Consider the following 20413-nt stretch of genomic DNA (forward strand, 5'->3'; position numbering starts at 1 on the left):
CCCAGAAAAAGAGCAAACTGAAGATTTTGAGTAGAATTTCAAGTATTTGAAAGATGTTCCCTCATCAACAGCTACCGTTAGTGAACCATCCATATGGGGCACTAACGGTAGAACAGAACAAAGGATCTAAGAAAGTAGTAAAATAGGTGGATAAAAGCTAATAAGAATCCCCTACTGGAGCACCTTCACCTGAACCTGAACTGGAAGCTCACGAAGGGAATAAGAGGAAAGACTAGTTTCTTCAGCGAAGTTGCTCGTGAGGGCAAGCCAGTCTGTTTATGAGAACACTTGAGAAAAGCCAAGAATCGTACCCGCTTCAAGCAAGGGACAGACAACCACCCGTACCAGAACTGAAAGCAAGGGATGGAAAGACACAACCAGGCAGGAAAGACACAAGCAAGCTGCAGAAGGACACACAATCACACCAGGCAAGCTACTTTAACTGAAGCCCTCCGTACTTGTGAACCAGAACCCTGTGAAGCTGACCGGGTTTCATACCCCTGTAGGACTATTATAGGAATGGAGTAAGGCCACCCTATTCTCTTTTTCGAAGTCTGTACAGAATAGGAACTGAAAGCAAGACAAGCAAGCAAGGCAAGCCTCCTTTTGAGTTTCAAGAAAGCATTTAGTAGGAGTAGCATCAAGAAAGCCAGTATGCTCATGAAGCTAGTGAAGTCTGTCCAGCATCTTACTTTAACTTAAGCAGAAGCCAGCATCTGCAACTTAAGCAGAAGCCAGCATCTGCACCAGAACCGGAACTTCACCGAAAGCGAGGGGCGAAGGTCAATCTTGAACAGGAAACAAATCGAATGTCATACTACGAATTTTGATGAGTCAACTATATTATAAAATTGTATATGCCAGTCCTAGTCTCCTACTAAGTCAAGCCAGTATCCTACACTCTTAGGAAAGCGATAGCTTGAGCTCGACCAAAAGGAAGAGGAAATAAGGCAAGCACGCAAGGAAAGCCACAAGCCGGCATTCAAAGTAGAAGCAAGCGACGGGCAAGCTAGCAAGACAGTGAGAAAGGCCAGTTTAAGTAGGCAAGGGAAAGCAAGTCAGCTTCCTGTGAGCAAGCTCTACCAACAAGCCTGTGAGCACGAGAGTGAAGCAAGGGCGGGAAGGGGGCGCATACGTACCTTAATTGGGATGTCAGATGCTTTTATATGTTTGCTATGCTTTCTTTAGCACTAAAAATCGAATAAGAGAAGAAAGATCGTAGCGAATTGAAGGATTATAGCTATGAGTTAGTCTATGATCTACTTGCTGCTATTATTATTCAAATTTGCTTGGGAGAAAGCTTCCACTCATACGTAATCTTGCCTAAGCGCTTGCTGGATTGACCGCAGCATCAAGCTTCCAAAGGCAAGCCATCCATTGTTCGTTTCCTCTCGCTTTGCTCGAGTGAACTGTCGTTTTCTTGCAGCCAATCCAGTGATCAAGCCTGTATCAATCAGTACTTCTTTCTTAGGAAAGAGGGCTGGGCAATCTTTTACATCCAGTTCCAGTAGTTGCCTATTCATAAGCAGTGCTAAGATAATCCCCTCCATTTGGAGTGTATTTTTAAGCCCATACTGTTGGAGTCATCTAGTCAAAGTCTGCAATAGGAAAACCCTGCATTCGATCCAGTTTGAGTTCTCATTGGAGTGGAGTCTCTTACCAGGCCAGTTTTAAGCCCTTCTAGTTACCTTCCTTCTGTCAGCGATCTAGTTTGAGTGGTAGTTCCAGCCGAGGGAAGAGGTGAATACGAGCCATTAGGGGATCCTTACTTTAAAGCTAGTGAGTTGGAAAGCAGTCCTTTTTATAGCCCTTCGCTTCCTAACGAGTGTACCGAACGTAAGGGTCCAAACCAAACAAGCTAAGGGTGGGTGGCTCAAGAGGACTATCTGTCTTATTTTTTTCTAGCCTATATTTCATACATTTAAAGTTGCCTTACTGGGGTTTTAGTTGCAGTTCCCTCCTACCCATTTCCAGCCATTGGCCATCCAGTTGGAGTAGATAGCCCCAGGAGAAGTAAAAGTCCCTCACCGAGTAGAATTTTAGTTGTCTCCCGCTGCGCCCCTTGGACCTTGGATTGGAGGAGTCTTTCAATTTAAAGCAGGAATTTAAAAGCCAGCCAGTTTCATTGGTAAGTGCTTCAATACAATCCTAAAAATCAGTCCTGCTACCTGCGAACCATTGCCAGTTACCGGTGGCCCATACGAGGTTTCCAGGCGAGCTTCTCTTTTAGCTAGTTCCCTGCCAGAAAGCAGTTCTCTTACGCAAGCCAGTCTTCGTCTTTCTTAAAGCCAGTGTTAGTCGTGCTTCCATTCGATATCCATATCCATCCGAGTTTTTGTAGTCATTTCCATACGAGTTTCGAAGAATGCTTTTCTTTATAGTACTAAGGGCTATACATATAGTTGAAGTGGTAAGTTTATCCAATTACAGTATGAGTTGCCCTCTATCCCGTGGGACTTCTGTTACATCCCGTGAGACTTTCCTTCCAGCGATTGAGCCTTCCCTGTAATCAAGTTCATTCAATCAAGTTCCACCAAGCAAGCTAAGGGCAAGGGTAGGTGTAACGGTATTTTGTTTACCACCCAGTCAATTTCTTTCTGTCTCTGGTAGGGCTCTAGCTAACAGATGGATATCTTTACATGGGGTTTGAGTTGCTGGCGCCTTACATGTCGTTGGAAGTTGCCTGCCAGCCCGACCAGTTGGCCATACCATAGTGTGAGTACCAAAAGCTCTAGTATCTCCCAAGTCTGCAGTCTTTTCCAAGCCAAGGCAAAGATCAAGAGCTGGGGCAGGCTAGGACTATTCTCTTATTTGAGTTGCTTTCGATGGCAGACTAGGAAAGAAGGAAAGCCAGCTAGATAAAGGGCTAGAGCAGGCCAGGGTAAAGGCCCTAATATGAGATTTCCATTGTTAATGTTAAGTTTCTCATTTGAGAGTGCTTCTAATATCTATAGGTCTATCATCTTCTCCTAATAGCCGCCTAGTTCTAATAATAGTAGGGCTAACTAGAGATCTTTCCTTGGCCAGATAGAGATAGATAGGAATTTAACAGTAATACCTTTCCTTTAATAACATGCTAACGAGCGTAATAGCTAAAGAAGGGCATAAGGAATAAGTTTCATACCGAGCATACGAGGCATACCTGTAAGACCTTGGCTAAGAGGCCTAACGTAACGTGGCTACTTTTTCTATCCTAGCGTGTCTAACGGTCTAAACGAGCTAAACGGTCCAAACGAAGCAGTTTCAGATGCATTTCGAGTCCTATTTTAAGGCACATAAGCCCTTGGAATATGGGTTACCGCCATTAGGCACTAAAGAAAGCCCCAACCCCGCCTATATAATCTTCCTTTCTGTAAGCCGCAGTCCTAAGGACAGTGCCTGTTGGAGTACCCGTTATAGTTTGAGTGCTAGGGTAATCTCCTTAAGCAATTCCCGCGAGTTTGTGGCCAGTGACACCATTAGAAGAGAAGGAAGCACTATTTAAAATGAAGGGGCAAGCCAGTGATAAAACTAGTTTAAGGAAAGTCCTACTTCCATTCGATACAGCTGAGGGAAGAAGTTAGATCTCTAGGCGAGAATACAGAATAAAAGAATAGCTATAAAGCCTGTTTTCTTGAGGATCTTTAGAAAGTGATCAAGCCAATATAATATTCCTACACTCTTAGGCAATCCGGCAAGCTTGCAGGTTATAGGCAAGCAGTAATTCTTATTGTAATTGCAACTTTCATTTCATCGATTGGGAGTTATCTTGGAAGTTTTAGTCAAGTTTCCAGCCTTTCGATCTAGTCTTAAGCGCTCTAAGTGCTATCCTAATCTTTTGCAGGCTAGTTCCTTTCGATTGCAGTAAGTTCCAGACCAGACCAGTACTAAGATAAGCCCTTGTAAATGCAGTCAAGAGGTAAGTCTATCCAATTGCTTTCTAGCGCCTTACCAGGCCAGAAAAAAGCCATCGATAAGCGCATCCCTTTTCTTTTTTCTTTCTCTGGTGGGGATAGTCAAATAAAATAGAATCTAATAGGTAAGAGGTCAATGGCAAATGCAATCCCTCCTCCCTCCTGTGATAAAGCCTTACCTTAGAGATGTATCGACAGTTATCTTTCTTTTAAGATAGTGTGAAAGCTAGCTTAGGAGCGTGCCCCTATAAAGCAAGTGTAATCTGTAGTTCTAGTGCTTCGCTCTTATATTCGTAATGTCTTCGAGCCAGTTTGAAAGCATGACCAGGCAAGGAGGAATATTGAAAAGGAGCAGCAGTCTTTCATTTCAATCCAGCAGGGCGGGTCTAAACCATTTTATTTTAAGCCAGCTCCATCAAGAATCAAGTGGAAACAAAAAAGCTAGGGAAATGGCAAAGAGAAAAGGGCTCTTGTCGTCTCAGTCCTCTGCTTACTAAGGGTCTAACATTTCTAAGCGCTTTTCATTCCTAAGTGATTGAGTGAAGGAAGTATGCGTTATTCCCCCAGTCAATTTCTTTCTGGCGCCTGGTACTAAGGCTCTATATAAATTATATATAAAGAGATAGATTTTTTTTCTTACAGCCTTTGATCCAGTTTCCAGTGAAGAGAAGATATTCCCAGCTCAGCCTATTGCAGTTTGAAGGTAATCCCTTGCAGCTATTGAGAATGCTAAGGTCTATGTATAAGGTGGATACGGGTCCTGCCTAAGCGCTTGTGTAATCTATTTTTGAAGGCATTCCTATTCCTTTTGCTAATGCTTTCTCCCGGCCCCGGCCAGGTCAAGAAAGTGATTTTATGATATGAGCAAGCCAGAAAGGGGAAGTGTAACCATAACCTCTTTTGAAGGCAAAGCAAGTAAAGCCAGCAAGTTCTGACTTCCCTTTTTTTTTTAGATCCCTTGGATGTGGCTAATTTGTCTAGTCCCATCGAAACAGTTGAATTGAAGTCCTTCCTTATCGATGGGATATTACCTCCTGTATTAGCATATTCCATTCTAGCATATCTTATTTCCAGTAGTACATAAAACCCCTGAGTCTGTGGAAGCCAGTGAGGCTAGTGAAGAGGGGTATCCAGTTACAGTTTTAGTTGCTTCTCTCTTCCCTGCGTTTTGACTAAGGGCCTAAGGAATACGTTTCATACCAAGCGTACCTGAACTTACGGGAGACTACGAGTAATAATACTAATAGATATAAGGTGTCTACCAGTACTAGGCCTAGCATATTTTCTGTAGTGTAAAAGTCTTTCATGAATCTTACTAGCAACTATAGTCTTGTTGGGAGCCCTCGTAATCGTCTCTGACTCGCTAACCAGTCACAAAGGTACCCTACGCTTTTAACTACCCTACGGGAACACAACACAACTAGTGCTATCAGTTCCCTTCAAGAACTAGTCACTCACCGTCTGATTCACGCGGATCAGAGCCATCGTCGATAATAACAGTTCTTCGGTGCAGCTCTGACCCTACAGCAAGATCACAGCTTGCCGCCGTTAACTATCTAGTTCAGGGGACGAGTCTCTTAACGCGATCTTCTTATTATTAATCCCGCTTTTGCGTTGCCGAACTCTTCTTGTATTCGCCATCAGGTGAAGGAAGGTTTTGATCCTTTGCCCTCAATCAGGTCGAGTTAGTTACACCGGATCGGGTCTTCCGTCTGTCTATTTGGCGATTAGTGTATTGTATCCTGCTAGTAGGAGTCTCTGCTATGGCGCTATCAGAAGGAGCAGCAGTTAGCTTGTAACTTATTCTCCCTTTTTCGCTCTTAGTTTAATAAAAGGGCTATTTAGCCTTCCCTTTCTTAGAGTGTTCCGTCGTTCTGAGCTAAGATTAAGATGGGGAAGCAAGGTTTTCATGGGATCTAGCCCAAAATGGGGAATTGCTTATATAGAATAGATCCGCCCTTTAGTCTTTAGTGAGGACACCTCCCCGGTTCTCCGATTGATTGCCTACGAAATGGGGACAGGGGCACTCAAGAGACATAGTCATTCTTCACCCAGGCCTATCTTTCCTTCGCGTCTGCCTATCTATTATGAAGTAGGGACCTCTCAATAGAAGTGGGGGCAGGACATCTTATTCAAGAACTGATTCTTTCAGAGAATCGCTTGTGTACCCTAATCGGTTCTTCCTTCTCTATCCAATCTCTCTTAGAGCAGGAAGTGGTTCATCTATAGGCAGTTTTTGGGGTTGAGCCCCTTCCCCTTTAATATATGGAGTCCTGACATTGGAAAAGCAGATTAGTCAATCACAAGATCGAGCTCGGAAACACCTGCTTTTTGTCCTGTTGACTGTCAGTCTCATTCCTGTTCAACTCAGTAAGCTTGAACGAAAACAATTCCAACCTTTCTGACGCGAGTGGTTGATGCGCGAGCTGAGTCTAACACCCTAGATTGAAAGCTGCCTTCTCCCATATAAAATTGGTTACCAGAATCGGTGAATGAGCTAGAACAGATAAAAGATGAGAATGAGAACTCTGAGAATGCGCTTGCTGATGATGAACACTCACCCGATCGAGATGTTAATTCATATCTTTGAATTCCATCAAAAAGTAGAATTTGGTTTGTGCCATCATTGGACAGATTGATTGAGAGATGGAGCGAGCTCAGTTCAGTCAGACTGTCACATACGAGAGTAAGGAACAGAGTAAGAAGTCTCACTCTGTTCCTTACTCTCGTAACTCACTCCTCTTACAGCTATAAGAGTGATGCCTTCCTCTATTCCTTGTAAAAATAGTTCAGTCAAGAGTCTATAAGTGAAGAAGTGCATCTTACAACCTATCTTCCTATATAAGTTTATCCGCTGTCTGCTGTTATTTTCTTTCTTGACAGAGGTTGAGAGGAAGACGACTAGGGAGCCCTAACGGTACCTCATTCAATCCTTAGTTAGCTTCTTGAATAACTCTAAGCAAAGGTCTTATTATCGCTTAGCGCTCGTGCTAAGGAAGAATCACCTCTATCTCTATGTAAAGAAAGATAAATGCTCCTTTGGCTTTTATAATAAGATAGAAAGGGATCCTATTCCTATATTCCTAGGGCATTGGATGGGCATCAGAGCCATCGAGGAGTGGCAAGCACCTACCAAGGTGAGTGGGCTAAGATCGTTTTTAGGGCTCGTGAACTATTACCGAAGATTCATCGTAAGTTACTCGAAGAGGGTTGCTCAACTCAAAAATCTCCTAAAGAAGGACGTACGGACCGATCATGGCACTGCACTGATCGGAAGAGTGTCAAAGAGCTTTTGAGGACCTAAAGCGGGCAGTGATTGATGACCCCGTATTGCAGTTGCCAGATCACACTAAGCCATTTGAAGTACACACGGATGCGTCAGACTATGTCATAGGCGGTATGCTAGTACAACAAGGTAACCCAGTAGCATATGAGAGCCGAAAGCTCAATGAGACCGAAAGGCGTGGTCCAGGAGAAGGAGATGCCTTTGTATGGTAAAGAATAGTGCACTACTTGAGAACGTGGAGGCGGGTCACGATTTGTGGTCAAGACGGATAATGTGGCGACGAGTGACTTCCTGACCCAGAAGAAACTCACGCCAAAACAGGGACGATGGCAAGCAAGACAAACTTGCCAAGTTTTAGGGAATCCACTTTTTTTTTCTTCCAAAACCTTTCTTTTTTCGGTATGCCGCTCCGCTCGTGCGTGGCACTCCTTGCTCGCGGAGCGAAAACAAAGCAGGGGGAATTCTTCGTTGGGGGAAATCCTTTGATTGCGTATTGAATATAGATCCATGTCTTTCTTGTTCCACTAGCTAGGACCAAATTCTCACATGTCCGTTTCGTTATTACAACCGTATTTTTTGATGTCAAAGACCAGAAGCTACGCGCAAATTATTATTGGATCTCGGTTGTTCTTAACAGCGATGGCTATTCATTTAAGTCTTCGGGTAGCACCACTAGATCTTCAACAAGGTGGAAATTCTCGTATTCTGTATGTACATGTTCCTGCGGCTCGGATGAGTATTCTTGTTTATATCGCTACGGCTATAAACACTTTCTTCTTCCTATTAACAAAACATCCCCTTTTTCTTCGCTCTTCCGGAACCGGTACAGAAATGGGTGCTTTTTTTACGTTGTTTACCTTAGTTACTGGGGGGTTTCGGGGAAGACCTATGTGGGGCACCTTTTGGGTGTGGGATGCTCGTTTAACCTCTGTATTCATCTCGTTTCTTATTTACCTGGGTGCACTGCGTTTTCAAAAGCTTCCTGTCGAACCGGCTTCTATTTCAATCCGTGCTGGACCGATCGATATACCAATAATCAAGTCTTCAGTCAACTGGTGGAATACATCGCATCAACCTGGGAGCATTAGCCGATCTGGTACATCAATACATGTTCCTATGCTCATTCCAATCTTGTCTAACTTTGCTAACTTCCCCTTCTCAACCCGTATCTTCTTTGTTCTGGAAACACGTCTTCCTATTCCATCTTTTCTCGAATCTCCTTTAACGGAAGAAATAGAAGCTCGAGAAGGAATACCAAAACCTAGTTCACTCGCTGAGTCTTTTTGCATCTATGGCTGAATGGTTAAAGCGCCCAACCTATACCAACCTAATAAAGAGGCAAATTCGTAGGTTCGATTCCTGCTGGATGCACTTGGAACGTTCAGTTCAATTGCTGCTCACGGAATTTATACATATAGCTCGCCCTTATAGCTTATGGGGCACTTCACTCGCTCAACACTCGTTCAAAACATCCACTCGTTCTTCACTCGCTAGGGAAGGGATAGATGACTGAAAATCCCGCTTAGAGATCGCAACTATAGTCAGAGTAGGAGTTCCCATCCATCATCTCCGTCGAGGCCTCGTTTTACCTTCAAATTACGGTTGATCCGTCGGATTGAAACCTCCATTAGATTCGGCAACTAAGGACGAGATTACCATAGGCTTTTATGTCCCGAATGTTCTCTTTAATAAGGTCGCCTTCTAATTGAATTCTTAGAGAAAGCTCTTCACCGTATAACCTTTACCCGAAAAACTGGAGCACAGCTATACTTTCATCGTTTTCACTAGAACCAGAGTCATAGGGGCACTTTTAGTTTTGCCTTCCTTAAGTCCAGGGACGACCCCCTATGTTTTTTCGTGGAGCGCAGAATTTGCCTTAATCGGCGAGAGTATATACAATCTATGCCACTGGCAAGAGTATGATTGGGGGCTTTATACTGTAGTATGTAACTCTTCAATTGGTTATTGGCTCTACCTCCAGCCTCTTCATATTCCGTATCCTGCTGCTTCTTTGCTTGCTTTTCTCGATCAAGCATTCCTGTGCTTAGCAAAGAGGTAGTAGCATTTGGGGTGACAAGAATTTAATTTTCCGGATAAGCCGGCACAGCTCTTGCTTGCTGCTTGAATATTTGAAAGGTGTGGTAGGGTCTGGTTAACTGCCCGGCCACCTCTTTAGCTCATCTCTTGTCAACGCTAGCACTTTTTAATAAATGATGCCATTCCCGACTCGCGAAGTGAAGCTCAATCTCTATTCATTAGTTCAGCGCTAAGATGTAGAACTGGATCGTATATGGGTCAAGAGATCTTCAATCTGGAATTCTCTTTTTTATATTGCAATCCTTAGCACAAGCGCTAAGCGATAATAATTCCTTCCTAAAGCCTAAAGTGAGTCCTGTGCCCCGTGCTTCCCTCCCTCCTGGGCCTATCTCTAGTAGCTATATGTAGTATCAGCCGCAGCGTACGCTAGTACGTGAGTTTCCCTGGTCTGCTAAGGTCGCTCTCCCAGTAGCAGTTGTCATTCCTCCGTGCCTTTGAGAAGCTAGTAGTGATTAGACGCAGACCTTAAGTCGCAGATGTTAGCTTGTAGCTTCTTCTGCTTCTTCTCTTTCTGTATGTAGCTTCCCCTGCGCTCGATAGGAGAGTCCTGTGTGCTAAGTGCTGCCCTCTCTTAGTAGCGGGACATCTAATTCCCCAACTTATTTATTAAGAGAATCGGTTGGTAGAGAAGAGGTTGTACCCCTCCTGATCCAAGCTGAGCTATCAAGTCGTGCATTCCTTGCTAAATAGAGGACGCCTCCCCCATTATTATTGTATCGTCCGCGAAGAGCCTATGGTTTTTTGCTTTGACTGATGGGGCGAGCATTAGCCCTTTTAGCCTCCCAGAATATAATATGTACCCTATCTATAGAGAATTCTTCCCGCTCTTCAAGGTAGTTTGGTTGCCCGTCTTTCATGCCAGATGAAGGATCAAGGAAATAATCGGGATCAGCTGCCTTTACATTATTTAAGGGGGTCTTGAATCTCATGTCATCATGAGTGGGCAGGCTTTGAACAAGCAGATAAGAATCAGTTCAACTTTCAAGGAGTTTCGTCCATCTTTCGCCCATCTATCTCCGGATACAAGGATTGATCTTGAATGGTGCAGTTATCATACCTCTTAGGAGGCACTACCCCCAGACCTGCCTGACTCCCTCAACCTATCGGTCGAGTCACTTCCTTCCACTCGCCTTACAAGGACCTACTGGACTATCGGCTTTAGATAGTCATCTTCCTCTCCCTATCCTTACTTTTTACTCGCTTCCTCTCGTCTTTTACTCGAGTAGCTCTTCTCGGTTGCTCAACCGCTTATCCTTGAGCCAGATTCTACAGGCTACCTTTCCTTCTTTTGTGTGGCCTAGCTTTGATCCGTAGGAGCTAGGGCAAAGGCAGAGGCAGAGGTTCCCGTTGCTTGCTTCGTGCGTACAATTCTTTTATTCAATAAGGATTTCCGTAGCTTCAACCGATTCTCCGAACAGCATCTACTAGAACTTTAGAAAAGCTTGGAAGCTGCTAGCCATTAGCTTAGCTCCTCTCTGCCTCTCACAGCCCCACTGCCTCTCTATCGGAACCGATTGAATCCTTTTCCATTCCAAACGCTACTTGCTTGAAAGCTCGGCATCGAATTCCCCCCTTCCTCGAAAGCATCACTCGGTCACTGACTTTCATATGCTAAGTCTTCTCCTTCCTCTAGGTAAGAAGCAGGCTTGAAAGTGCTAGCTCCCCCTTTTCTACCCGGAAGGACTTTTCGATCCAATCAAAAGAATTACTTTCCTTTAGAATGCTGTCCTGTAACCTCTGACTGAAAGCTCCAGACATCTTCCATGCCGCGAATCCTATCCTCTTTCAATCCCCCTTGCTTTTGGCTACGCAGATAGTTTCATGCTTATCCGATGCTTTCCTTTCTTTGAGTCAGTTCAGTCATTCTTTGATCTTAATAAGATAGTTTCGTCTCTCTTTCTTATCCGATTGCTGTTAGCTGCTTTGAGAGAGCGTCAGCTTCAATGACGTGAATGCTTTCTCTTAGTTTATTAGTTTATCCGCTTCTCCCAATCTTTCTTTCCTGGGGCTAAATAGAGGGGGCGGGGTGGAGTCGGAAGAAAGAAGACCTTATAGGGGTCGAAATCGAATAGAAGTCCAAAAAAGGCATGTTTTGAGGACTAAGTAAGCTATCTAGTAAAAGGGTATGGTAGCCAGCGCCGACGTATATCACCAATAGGCATACAATCAGGATTCCTACCTCAAAAAGACCTAACTCGAACTAGATTCCTGTCATGTAGGAGATAAGATCAAATAGAGGACATATAAGAAAGAAGAAGGAGTTCCTGCTACCCCTAGAAGGACTCTCTTAATTGGGGGTACTAGAAAAGACAGCTAGCTTCTTGGGATCATAAGGTTATTGGGACCATAAGGAAAAGGAGTCTCGGATCGTTACCCCCCCTCGGATAAACTCTTCTTGTTTCACTATGTATGTCCAAGCTTGAATTCAATCTTCTTGTGAATAAGGTCCAACCATAATAGGTCTAATGCCCCAACATACGGTCTTTCGGAAAAGCTAGGAGCGAAGCGTAGAATGTCTCAAGCGAGGAATGTACTCTTGGTCACTCTGGAAAGAAGGGGATTGAATACCAGGTTAGTGGGCTTGACTTTTTCTTTATTCTGCAAAGGTAGGCACTGAGCGAGCCACCTAAGAACGAGTTGAATTTGGAGTTTTTATTGAGACCAGGCGAATAGGATTGGAGAGTACGGGCCAAGCATTCCTCATAGTCATATTAGAAATCACCAGAACAGGAAGAAGTTCAAACGAAGCTGTATAACTACCTACTATATATAATTATAGGTCATGAGAAACAGAATGGGAGTCAGCTTCCCTTTTCCATCTTAGACTTTATCTCACAGAACTGTCACCACGGAAGCTCAAGCGGGTTGTTTTCTCTACTCATTTGACTTTACTAATAAGTCATGAAATTCAGGAATGAGGAAGCTGCCATGTGAACAAGAGGACAGGACGCAAGAGTGAAAGCCTGCCTGTCGGAATAGAAAAAAAGCTATGGTGGCGCTTGCTTGCTCCCTGCGTGGAGCTTTTTGTAAAGAAAAAAAAAGTGTTTTCTTCTTTGCTTGCTTTTGCTCGGGCTCCCATATTTCCTTTTCCTTTAAGGGTTGTAGGAGGGTAAGGAAAAGTTTTACTTGCTGGTGATGATGGAGAGAGTTGGGCTCGATATCGATACGAGAAAGCTTGTCATCTTAGCTACCTACCCCGATAGCTGAAGCGAGGTCACATTCACTTTCTTAATGCTGTAAACGTAAGGTTTGATCCCATAAGCAGAAGCTCGCTAGCAACTGGAGCATGCACCCGAAACCGTAACTAACCTTACCTCTTTCCCTGAACAGCAAGCAACCCGACACTTCTTTTAGGAAAGCAAGCGATGGAAAGCAGTAAGTACCGTGCCAGTAAGCCAGTAAGCAAGTAAGCAGGCCGGAGGGGACACTTGCGAGGCTTCGCCGATTGAGAATAAAACTCCACCAAGCGAGCGAACCAACCATCTTTCCCCTTATTTATAGGGTAGCGAGCCACCCTAAGAGTGAGGGGAGTTCACTCAAAGCCTTCGTCTTATTAGTATCTATCTCCTCCGCGAGCAAGTAAGACTTGCGAGGAGCTCCGCCGGGTAGCTAAGGTGGAAAGGTTCTTTTTCGTGTCTCATATAGCTGGAAAATGACTGAAGCCCTTTTTCACTCATAGATCAGCCGTACATTTGAAAAAGTTATCTCGCATATAGATGGAAAAGCTGACGGAAGCAGCACCTTTCTTCAAGCCTAGGAAGGAAAGTGATTTGAATATCTTTAATGTACTGGTATCAATTGACGACTGAGCAAACTCGGCTAAAGTGGTCCTATATCTTGGATTTTAGCCATAAGCATTAGCCTACTAGTTCCCTCCTTACGCTCGAAGCGCCCTCCCTTTCCTGATAGAGCTGCTACAGATGCTTGCTATACGCTATCCCGCCCATCCAGATAGGAATGGGAACGCATCCTCTGATACCTCCGCTCGCAGCTTTTAAGCCTACGTTTCGTGTGCTCCCTCCAGGGCTGACAACCTTATTTACACTCACGGACCACTTACCGCGGATACAGCAGACTTTACATCGTCTGCATCCATTATTGCTGCTTGAAGAAGATAGACTGAATGCTGAATGGGCCGGTACGCCAGCAAGAAAGGAAAGCCTGGCACGATCGGGGAAGGGAGGCCAATCAAGCAGCAGGAACAGCCTCCCCTGCCCGAACGGTGTCTCACTATTGTAATGTTTTCCTCTTGGACTTTGCCTCTTGCCTCGGTGCACACGCACCTTCTTCTTGCTAGTTTAGTTAAGTAAGTGCCTTTCCCGCCTAGGTGAACCCGAAGAACAGCAGGATATAGGTATTAGAAAAAGAAAAAGAAGGAGCAAGTAACTCAAACTAAGCTCACTCCCTCAAGCAAAGCAGCTTGCCTTTCTTTCCTTGCCTGGATAGTTGAATAAGGCCTATATTCGCATTTGATTTCATTGCCCGAACTATAGCCCTCATGCCCAGCCCAAAGACTCCCATGCTGCTTGGACCAAGACCTTAACTTAAAGGTTCGTCATTCTCTTTTCGATCCGTATCTGTCTTTACTCTTTCTCCCGATCCCCTACTTGAGTCCTTTCCAGTCCCCTCAATGTCCGGGTTTCCAAGAGCGGAATTCTCCCTTGCCTCAGGTTTATACCATCGACTTTCTCCTTACTAATTTCTATTTCCGAAGTCTTCCATTCTTTCTTTCCTCCAGTGCCATAAAGACTGAATGAAGATTCAGAGAGTTCCTCCTCTCCCTTTGCACGGTTCCTGGTGGTGATCCGGACCCATATCCAACAGCGGATCCTGCGGAGCCATAGATTCTAGATCTCTCTAACAACCTAGCCTCTTACTGAGCCTTTCAAACTAGGTGGGTCTGTCGTCTTCCTCATTCTAGTCCTGACTTTACATTCCTACTTCGACTTACTACCTCTACCTAAGACCAACGAAAGCCACTTGGAGATACTGATTCCGCGAGAGCCAGCAATTTATCCATGAACGATTGATGCTACGAAGAGAGACAGGGCTTTTAGTCTATTGATGTTTAACCCGAGTGGGTCAAAGCTCTCCTGTGGTCCATGCATCAGTATAGTCCGTTGATCTCGTGGTAGAGGTCAAATAGTCTTTAGTTTCTGTTTTGGGAGTGGGGGCCTAATGCCTTAACTCTGCTTTTAGACAGGGTAGTCCGTCACCCATGCCCCCCTCTGTGTCTACTTCTCTATATGGTGCTCCAGAAAAGAATCCAATTCTACTTCAAAACTTCACTCCTTGTGCTAAGGAGAGCTTGACCATAGGGAAAGGAATTTTTGGCATGAAATTCCTATCTTTACTTATTTTGCCAGGATAGCTAATTCAGGTAAGTTGGAGAGTGAGGGACACGGCCGGTTTTAGCTCTTTGCTGCTTGCTCTTTGCTTAAGAGAGCGAGTGTAACTACCCCTATTATTGCGTAAGGCGGAAGGCAAGGAAGGCTAGTGAAGATAGATAACTGAAGCTCAAAGTCGAAGATTCTTCTTTTCTACTACGAGAGGCTCAAGAACTGAACTTGACCAATGTCTTTTCATATTCAAACAAAAAAGGGCTTTCACCGGAAGCAGGCGCATAAAGTGTATCAGATGAGATTACCCAGGGAGTTCCTCTTTGCGGACTTACTACCTCGCTTATCCCCTCATCGCGAGACTTGAGCCAAGACTAAGCCCGACTTTAGTAGGAAGAAATAGAGACTGGTCGGCTTCGAGCTATTCTTATTCGTACTAAATTACCTCCTTTCCTTTCCCTATGGTCAAGCTGTTTCACTCCTTTTAGAGTGGAATAAGATGATAGAAGTTAGCAGGGTTGACTCAATATTGGAAAAGAGAGATCGGCTCAAGATTCACTCAACCTATTAATAATAAATAGAATAATAAATAGTTTAAATATAGTAAAACAGAGTCGGTTGGTATTTCGCTTTGCCTTTCTTTCTCGACCTTCTTCCAGCTCCAGATAAAGGGCTAACTCGATACGAGGATATGGCCATCTTCTTTAGGGGAATGCGGCTTCTCTTTCAGAAGGCAGAATGCATTGTCTTTTCATATTCAAACAAAAAAGGTCTTTCTTCCCCTTATTGATTAGTTAGGGCATCTGAGAGAATGGTATGATAGAGATGAATGAGCTATTACTATGTTAGGGGTGACCCAGTAAAGACTGAAAGAGAGAATCGGTCAAAGCAGTACACAGGCAGAAGCCCTATTTGAGTAAGGGGCTCCATCATACTATACTGGGGAAAGCGGAGTAGGAGTCCTTAAGGGAATCTACAGAGAAAAGAAAGTGAAAGTAGAGACATAATAAAGAAGAAGACTTGCTTGCTAATCTTTCTAATAAGGAAAGTCAGAAGGTAAGAAAGGGAAAGAGGAGTGAACGGCAGGCTAAGCGAAAGGGAATTCATAAGTTAGAAGCAGGCTAAAAGAAAAGGAATTATTATCGCTTAGCGCTTGTGCTAAGGTAAAAGGGCGGTTGAAAGATACAAGCTTTCCGTAGGCTAGACTTAATGGTGACTATTCACTAAAGGGTCTTTTTTACGCCCCGAGGGGGACTTAGGGTAGGGGGCTAACGATCTGCTCTTTAATGATCTCTCTGATCTGAGTCTTCGTCTAAGCCCTTATGTACTGCTTTGTACTGCGAAGATGCTCTTTCTTTGGGTTCAAGTCACTCCTTCATTTTGCAATGAAGTACGTTTTACCTCCTGAACAACTCAATTCAGTAGTTTTCACATCCTTCAAGCCATCTCATAGCTGTCCTCGCAAGAGCTATATAGGCAATAAGGAAGGGAGGGCCCGCCCGGCCTTAATAGGTAGTAGGGCAGAGCGTTGACTCCTCTCTCCAATAGCCTTTCGCTTTCCAGTCTCGTAGAAGACACTACTTTTCTATTCGTATTCTTTCTCTTTCAATAACTAAAGTGAATCCATACCCGTCTCTGTCTCTAGACTGAGGCTTGAGAGCTCCTTTCATCTGGACAGACATGTGCGAGTATAGGACTTCACTAGATCCAGGGAATTCACTACGCCCAACCTGATTCTATTATTCTTAGCCTTCTCCTAGACATGCCTAGACTCTTTTCAATCCTAGGCCACGCTTTCGCAACAGAGGAAGATCTCACTAACTCTCGACTGAGGTCGGTAACTAACATCAGGAAAGATACGTGCGAGGATTAGTTTTTGTGTGACAAAAGCTAAATAAACATAGCAGTCGTCATCCTGAAATCGACTCATGCTTACTGTGCCCACTACCTTTCCAATAACCCATACGCTTCGCTTTCTCCTGCACCCACGAGGGAGGGATGGATTGATTGATCATAAAACAGATTGGTGAGCTGCTGCTTGATGAACCGCTGCTGCCGCCCTTCAATCGCCGAGAGTTTCGCTAAGAACGTTCAAAACTCACTCTAAAGGGAAGAGTTAGCCGAACTTCCAGTAAGCCATGAAGAGAATTCCTCTTGTCCGTTTTAAGTCGAACCTTACAAAAAGAATATTTGACAGACATAAATGTCATCCAAAAATGCCGGGAAAGCTTGCGCAAAGCGGATTCCAACAACTCGCCTAAATTCTGCTTACCCAAAACCTATTCGAACAGGAGACTAGCCCGGCGCATGCCCACCAGGCTGGTTTTTAAGCTCAGTCGGGGACACCTAATGAAGGTAGCTACGGGCAATAACAATGCACCAACCTTACCATATGGTAAAATCAACCACTAGGAGAATCTAGAGCTAACTGGAGTTCTGTTCCATCCTTTGATAGAGTCACGCACCTATTTGAGTGAAATCGTTTGGGTGAAGCTTGTGAACTGAACACCTATTAAAATTCAGCTTGTCGAGACGAATGAAGCTTGGAATGAATTAATTAATAAATGAAATTAAGACAATACGACAGAGCAAAATCTAGCATTTAATCTTTCTTGCCAAGCGGCTTCATTCGGGTCCTCCAGTAAGGGGGGTAAAGTAGCGTCTACTAGCACAGGAAGTCGCATCCAACCGCAGGTTGCAGCGCACTTAGTCGTCCCGTAAGAAGCTGCTGCTTGGCTAACCCGCTCGCTGCTGCAGTGCTCAGTGTCGGTCATGTATCCTGCGTGGGCTCAGAGTTCCCCCTCCTTTTTTGGGGGAGGTGCCCTCTGATCCCGCTCGGGGTTTATTCCCTTCGCTCGCAGCCCACTTGAACAATCAGCAGGCAGATTTATCGTAGAATGAAGATCCAGCTTGACTCTAAGGACGAGGCAACTCAAAATGGGTGTTAGCGACTCCGATTTTGATGATCGTATACGATTGACCAGGCCTTCGCCGCAGGCGGGTGCAAACCGTCGGGTATCATGTACGGCTGCCCGCGAGAGCCTTGACAAAATCAAAGTATGTTTGATAAGGCGTTGGTTCGGTCGGTCGAGGTCGCTCTTCGCGAAAAAGAACGTACGGTACGGACATTTAGCGTAGATAAGGAGCGCGGCGATCGGCAGTGAGGTGAGGCGAACGACGAAGAGCTAGTGAGTGGGTAAGACAAGGTGTAGCGCAGTCTGGTCAGCGCATCTGTTTAGGTTCGAATCCTTTCACCTTGGTGTGGCGAATGAATTTTAAGATTTTTCAAAGTTGCCTATGAGGAAAAACCTTTTTCCTTTTTTTTTAGGTTCGATGAGTACATGCTTATCAATATGGCTGCGTAGAAATTTGAAAAATATTGTTTTCACTCCATTTGATTGCGTGCTTCTTACCATTTTTCTGTTAGCTTTGATCTTTATCTATCGATGGCTTTATTGGAGAAAGATAAAGATGCCTTTTCCATTCATGCTACTATTGAATCTCATTTTTTACGTTTTAACTACTTTCGTGGTCAGTCTACTCCCTAATTCGCTGTGGTTTCACCTCATTTCCGCTGGAACAATAACAACCGCTTTTATGATGGATCCTTCTGGGGCCGGGGGGGATGACCACCCTTCCTCTTCCTTTTTCGAGGGTCTTTCTGACTGGGTTCAAAATCCTGCCGAACCGGGGGAAGAAATCAATTCGCAGCCTTCCCAGGGAGTCGGGCAGCGGCTTCCTGGTTCGTCTTCCCCGGGCATAAGCGGGGAGTCTCTCTTTAGGGACTTGGAACAGCCCAGTGGAGAGCCCGCCCCAAACATTCCACCGGTGGAACCGCCCGTTGAGGAGCAGGTGGAGGTGTCAGACCGAGACAGGGATGATATTTTTGATAGCTTATCCCCCCTTTCCTTGACGGAAATGGTGTTTTCACCTATTATTGAGGTCGAAGCTCCGCCGCTCTCTCCCGTCCAAGACGAGGCGCATCAGCTGGTTCACGGGGGCGCGCCCCAGGTGGGAATTCCGCAAGAAGATGGTGCGGAGCATCTTCCAGTCATACCCGGGGGTGGCGAGGGGCAGGAGGAAGCTTTACCCAATGAGGCAGACTACGAGGAGGTGGTGAGGAGGACCACTTACTTAAGTTGTGAGAACGCCCGTCTGCGGAGTCAAATCGCCCTTAACCAAATCTTACTCCATCTACGGAAAAGAGATTGACCCGGCGGCTAGACGGTAAGACCCCGTGCACCAGAGATTTTCTCGCTCCGATTTCGGAAAAAAAAAAGCTTCTCTCAATATCGTGTCGCCCCAGGGAACCCCCTCTTTATAGTTTGAGGCGGAATCACTCGTACTAATGTTTGCTGCTCACTTTTGGAGAGAACTACGTGTGACCTGATCCCTTAACAAAGAAGGGTACGTAGTGCAGCTTGGGCAACCAGGTCCTGTCGCATACAGGTGTATACTTTTTCTTATGCCACTAGAATAGATAGATTAATAGGAAGATTAAATGAGGTAGGGCTAGTCCCCGAAAATGCCCGTTCATTTGTGGTTGGGGTTAAAATTTTCCTAGCTCTAGTTGCCTTAAGGCTTTTCTTTTTTTCAGAACCTTATTACTTTTGAGCTGCCCTTTCGCCTGAGGCTTTCGGACAAGACTACTTGCTCCAGTTGGTTAGTAACCCCCCTTTTCCGCTTTCAGGCAAGGGTAGCTCTGAAGGGAGAGTTGAGCGAAACTAGATATAGATATAAAGTAATACAAACAAAGAAGCCCGACCCGAGCTCAACGTCTTCAATAGCAGCTGCTTTAGGGAACGTCTTTCATTCTTCAGGCCTCCCGAAAACATTACATGCTAGCTCAGTGGGTCCTGCTGTTGTTCTTATTCCTGCAGTCCATTTTTCCGTCGCTTCGCTTTTAGTTTGAGTGGAGAGGAGAACAGAACCAGAACCTGGCACTTAAGCGCATCCAATTCCATATTGCTGCGGCAACATTGATGAAGTCGAATGCCGAAGGCGATTGAGGGTTAAATAAAGCATTAAATACATACCCGAACCGAGCTGCAAGCACAAAAGCCGTTACACTCGAACCAAGCCTTCCTTCTGTTCGGCAACATGGAGAATCGGAATATTGCGACTTCTCTCCACCCCTAACGCGCCAGGCCATACAGAGCCTATAAGAAGAGAAGAGAAGAGGCCTATCTAACAATTTACGTTCATCGTGTCTTGAAGTAAAGAACAGGCCTTCGGTCAATGTTGCCGGAAGTGAAGGACTTCGAATAGGATCCCTTTCGAAAGACAGAACTAGTAAGTACGCCAACGCTAGTCCGAAACGAAGGCAAGGGCTATCCGACTTAACAACGAGCCCCTCCCTAACTGCAAGACCAGAGGCTACTGCCTTACATGAACTAGTTGCGAGACCAGCGAGCGCAATAAACAGAGCGAGCCAGATAGAGAAGGGTGCGCATCGGAAATCTTTCCGGCTTTCAAGCAAGTCTTCGTTTGTTGCTTCCGATGCATTAGGAATCCCAGACTGATAGACATGCCTAAAATTTCCCAACGGCGAGCAGCGGCGGAAACAGAAGGGAAGAAAGAGACAATAAGAACAGAGCACGAGATTGCGCGAAAGATAAGGGCACTGAAAGGGATAGTTCGTAGCAAGATGTGGATCAAGATGATCACTTTTGATATGAGGTCCTGTGAAATGGATTACGGGTGTATGGTGAACACATGATATAGGGGGCAGGTAGGCTTTCTTCGATTAGGCGAACCATTCCTGTCGTTCAAGCAACACTCTTTTGGGAACTAGTCTT

At 44.9% G+C, this 20413-nt stretch overlaps 1 protein-coding gene across 1 annotated transcript; it reads left to right on the forward strand.

The window, feature by feature from the left end:
* The first annotated feature begins 6797 nt into the window (after window positions 1-6797).
* On the forward strand, window positions 6798-8478 carry ABCI5 (Cytochrome C assembly protein). Its single transcript, XM_088512046.1, has one exon. The coding sequence runs from the start codon at window positions 7726-7728 to the stop codon at window positions 8476-8478; it is 753 nt and encodes a 250-aa protein (XP_088368172.1). The 5' UTR covers window positions 6798-7725.
* Window positions 8479-20413: the final 11935 nt, after the last annotated feature.

This window comes from Corylus avellana, unplaced genomic scaffold (genome assembly GCF_965113065.1).
Source record: "Corylus avellana unplaced genomic scaffold, dhCorAvel1.hap1.2 HAP1_SCAFFOLD_27, whole genome shotgun sequence".
Taxonomy (NCBI): domain Eukaryota; kingdom Viridiplantae; phylum Streptophyta; class Magnoliopsida; order Fagales; family Betulaceae; genus Corylus; species Corylus avellana.